At 34.1% G+C, this 4,748-nt stretch overlaps 1 protein-coding gene across 1 annotated transcript; it reads left to right on the top strand.

The window, feature by feature from the left end:
* The first annotated feature begins 482 nt into the window (after positions 1–482).
* LOC123865483 (adenine phosphoribosyltransferase) lies at positions 483–4,480 on the top strand. The gene is made up of 3 exons (XM_045906543.1): positions 483–1,033; positions 1,997–2,234; positions 2,956–4,480. The coding sequence occupies exons 1-3, from the start codon at positions 945–947 to the stop codon at positions 3,178–3,180; spliced, it is 552 nt and encodes a 183-aa protein (XP_045762499.1). The 5' UTR covers positions 483–944; the 3' UTR covers positions 3,181–4,480.
* The last annotated feature ends 268 nt before the right edge of the window (positions 4,481–4,748 follow it).

Below are 4,748 nucleotides of genomic sequence, written 5' to 3'. Positions count from 1 at the left end.
TTTTACCCTAGCTTCTGTGGAAATTCACCCTTCACCCAAAAATTCGTTTGAGATACCCCTGATTTAGGGCTCATAGCGATTATTTCACGTCAATAATAATTGTTATTTAATAACAACATTTCACGTTTAATATTATTTCACGATCCTAAGTCTCTAAAAAAAATTCATTCCGAGCTTATCCAGCCTTCTGTTGAGTTACCCCTTTGATAAAACTAAAGAAAAATACAAAATGTGAATTATGTTACCTGACCTCCGATTTTATCCCAAATTACCCTAAATCTCCGTTGACATAAAGAATTCTCTTGTACCGTACCTAATATAAAACGTTTCGCCATATAATATGGCGAAATTGGGCGAAATGCTTGAAAGTGAAAACATGGTGAAAACACTGTTTGCTGTTTGACACGTGCTGACTTGACAGTTTGTTGATATTAACAACTGTCATTTACCACTGACATTTTAACTAAACGTTCAAAAATTATATTTTCAAATTATTGCTTTTAAAAAAAATAGAAAAAATATGTTAATTATGTCTATTCAAAGTAAAATTCAAACAACATTGAATTTTATTTCTCTAGACATAATGTTTAATCAAAGAGTACCTATAACAATACCTACCTATAACAGTTTTTAATTAAATCATGATTGGCCGAGCATATCGGATTGCCTGTGCAACTTGCAAGGCCAGCTGTTATCAGAATCATATCTTTAAAAATTTTAAAATCTAATCTACTGTTTTACCACTTAAGTTTTATACAAAGTTATCTAAATGGGTTTTAGCTAGTAAGCCATAACAAAACTTAAACTAAGCAATTTAAACTGCATAAGTTTTTGTGTAGTAATTTGGTGTAATTTATATATAACCAATTTTGATGGTGCTACGGGTGCTACAACAAACTTAAAACTGAAATTCAAACCAAGTTCCCAATTAAAAAAAAATAGAAATGGATTCAACACATGTAAAGAAAGTTCAAGAACTGAAATCAAAAATAAAAAGCTACCCGGACTTTCCTAAAAAAGGAATTTTATTTTGGTAAGTTTAAAATAAAAGTATTAAGTACCTAATATCTTTATTGCCAGAGAGAAATACAGTCTGTCCTGCAATTGGTCTTCAATAGGAAACCTATAGGTATCTGTCTAATAATCTAAAAGTATTAAAGTATGAAAATGTTGAAGTAGGTATAATGCCTGATTCCCACAGTGCGTGATTGTGCAGACAATCATGCATAGCCAAGGACCACGGGCAACGCAAAAGGCTCTGACGACGACGAGCCAGTTAGGGAACAAACAAAGAACAAAACGTCGAGGCTTCGATGTTACTGGCAGGTTTCAAACGTTAGTACATTTGACGCAGGTAGCCCTAAAGTAGCCCTGTTTTTCAATGATTTTACGTCAACATTTGGTTCAGGATCAAACCGGGTATCTTTATAATTCTAAGGTATCTATAACAAGAGTGAATGGGCATCTTCTAGGTAAATGCAGCATTTTAGGCCACATCATCACTTTCCATCAGGTGTGATTGTGGTAAAGCGCTTGCCTATAGTGAAAAATAAAATAAAATGAAGAGTTCCCTTACTCTAGTTCACTCTGACGATACTCTTTCTATGGTACGCACCATAGAAAGAGTATCGTCAGAGTGAACTAGAGTAAGGGAACTCTTGGTTTTAATTTGGGCTTTCTTTAAAGGTGTGGGCTGGTCTGTCCGTCAGCAATATCTGGCACAGTGAGAAGCTGGTATAAAATAACATCAAGCCAAATGAGACATATTTGAAGAATATTAAGTTTTATAGTTTTCACTGACAAGACATGGTATATAAAAGGAAAGCCAAAGCACCTTTCTTCAGTGAAAAAATGGCTTAAGTATATGAACTTAAGCAACAATATGTTGTAATTGAGAAGTAAAGTTTTAAGTACTTAAAGTATTTGTATTAGGCTAAATGCTAATTGATATGATATTTAAATTAAAGAAAACTTTGAACTTTTCATAATTTTTCAGGGACATTTTCTCTGCCATATCTGATGGACCAACATGCAAGTTACTACAAGGTCTGCTAGTAGACACTATTCGCAGCAAGTACCCAGATGTTGAAGCAGTAGTGGGGTTGGAGTCCCGAGGGTTCCTGTTCTCATTCTCCGTGGCGGCCGAACTTGGCATTGCATGCCTGCCCGTGAGGAAGAAAGGGAAGTTACCTGGGGAGGTGTTTTCACACAAATATGACTTGGAGTATGGTTCTGTAAGTAGATATAATTTATACCCCTTAAAGACTTAAAAGGACTAGAGTCCAGAGCTGTAAAGTCAGTTGAAAAAAATATACCCCTTTATCATATAGATAAGATATCATATAACTTGATATCTTTTCTGTTGTTTCATGTTCATGCCCACCTGTTTAATCAATTTTGACATTTGGAGAAGAGTTAGCTTTCATCCCAGCCCGGCTAGCATGGGCAGTAGATAAAAATTATATCCCCTGATGTCATAGAAATCAGTGGATATAATCAGGGATATAATTTTTATCTACTGCCCATGCTAGCCGGGCAGGGATGGACATAGGCTACTTTTTTTGTCCCAGTAAATCAGAATTCCCACAGTTTCTTAAAACCTAAATCAATGGGGTGAAAGTCTTGGGCATCATTCAGTAATTTATGTTTTTACTATCTTGTTCTAAAGAACAAGATAGTAAAAACATAAATTACTGAATTAGTTTAACTAAAGTTAAACTAAACAAAACTTGAATCTGTCCCTTTTGCCTGCAGAATAATTAGTAGGCTACTTTTAAATTATATTTTTTTTTTAATATTTCTACTAAGTTTTGTAATTTGTAGGAATGTACCAGTTATGTCCAGGACTAAACTGAGTAATTTTCACTTTTAAGTCCATTTACTATTAATTGAAATTATTTACTTGAATGACTTCTTGACAATAATAATTAAAACAAATAAAATGTTTCATTACAGGATGTTCTAGAAATACAGAAGAGCTCAATACATCCAGGTCTCAAATGCCTCATAATAGATGACCTATTAGCCACCGGTGGGTCCATAGCAACTGCAGCCAAATTACTTCAAGCCTGTGGAGCCAATGTTGTAGGAAGCCTTGTTATCATTGAGTTGACGTCTTTGAAGGGGAGGAAGAACATTCCAGAAGATATCTCTGTACATTCTTTGATAACATATGATTAGCATTGTATGCTATTTTTTTATTTTTTTGGAAAGGTTCGTTCGTATAGTACTTGGCAAGAAACTAAAGGCATGACCTTGAATGCACAGAACTCATTATTTGGTTCATGAAGTAGAAGTATGGAGAGTTCATTTCTAATACTTACTTGAAGCAAATACCTAAATTGGTCAGGTGGGGGGCTTCAGCCGTGGCTAGTTACCACCCTATCGGCAAAGCTGTGCTGCCAAGCGACTTCTAGCGTTCACTAAATGGGTATGGGTTTAATAAAAACTGCCATATTTCCAGATTAGCCTCCTTCCATCTTGGACTGTAGCGTCACTTACCACCAGGTGAGATTACAGTCAAGGGCTAACTTGTTTCTGAGTAAAATAAAAACCTACTTATCGCTATAGACTAACAAATTAGAACATCCCACTGTGGTCCGATCTCTTTCTCTTACTAGGCAGTTGAAGTGGGATAGTGATAAGTATAGGTTTTGCTTCAAGTAGGTATTACAAGTAAGCAATCCAGGTGTATTTTGTAGATTCATGATTGGGTGTCATTAGAGGGGTGCGATGGGTGCAGTGTCCGTGATTGGTTGGCTGTCATATCACGTCATACTCACCCTTCCGCATTGGTTAGCGCGCGTCTTCGTAGTCTGCCACACACACATCAATCATTTATAGAGCGTGTGGGCGATTGTACGTGTGCGAAAGTATCTTTGAACCTCATGCCTTGAGATCCGTGCCGTATACTATACCTGTTAGAAACTGAAAGGGTGACATAGTTTGACTATGATTGCATTGTAAAGTTGAGATCTATAAAGTGTACTTTGACTTAGCTTAGACTTATGTCACTGTTAAAACGAGACAGCGTTATGTGGTTGGCATAAGTTTGTCTCGTTTTATCTATAACTTAAGTCACGCCTTGTAGATCTCAACCTAAGTTAGGTGAAATGTTTTTGATAAGTTTTTATACATATTTTTTACAATCATTTTAAATGATTTATTACTAAATGTAATATTTTCTGACATATCAGTTCAATTTTTATGATAATTGTATATGAAAGCTCAATTTTTCTATTTTATGTACATATAAATCTCTAGGATAAAATAGGTACATAAAGATACATTCCACATTGAAAATAAATCATTATTGATACAAAGTATTTTTAAAATGTATAATTTTATCTAAGTAAGTAAGATTCAGTTTTATTAACAGCAACAATTTAAATCCACATGTTACATTATTAATTATTGTATTGTTAAAATTCACTGCATATTTTAAATCCTTATGTACAAAATATTTGAAAGAAAATATGGATATATGTATTTATTTTTGTACCTAACTGAATTTTATTATTTCTCAACAAAAAGACCTAAGTAAATGAAAAAAATGAAAAAATATAATAATTAAGGTGGAAGCGACGGGCCTGCCCGCGAAATTAAAATTTAACTTGGTTTTTGATTAATTTGATTTAAATTAATACTACAACGTAGGCTTATGGTATTTTAATTGCGACAATGGCAGTATCATCCTCACAGGTTTATATAAAAATCTTTTTATATAAACCCGTGAGGTTCTATTCTCA

This window comes from Maniola jurtina, chromosome 5 (assembly GCF_905333055.1).
Source record: "Maniola jurtina chromosome 5, ilManJurt1.1, whole genome shotgun sequence".
Taxonomy (NCBI): Eukaryota; Metazoa; Arthropoda; class Insecta; order Lepidoptera; family Nymphalidae; genus Maniola; species Maniola jurtina.
Note: the sequence above shows the minus strand (reverse complement) of the source record. Positions and strands in the feature narration are given on the sequence as shown.

Bases quoted from the DNA above. Each gene is read 5' to 3' on its own strand.
- LOC123865483 (XM_045906543.1), top strand. From the start codon at position 945: ATGGATTCAACACATGTAAAGAAAGTTCAAGAACTGAAATCAAAAATA. The intron at 1,034-1,996 runs GTAAGTTTAAAA...ATAATTTTTCAG, and splicing joins AAAAAAGGAATTTTATTTTG to GGACATTTTCTCTGCCATAT. The intron at 2,235-2,955 runs GTAAGTAGATAT...GTTTCATTACAG, and splicing joins ATGACTTGGAGTATGGTTCT to GATGTTCTAGAAATACAGAA.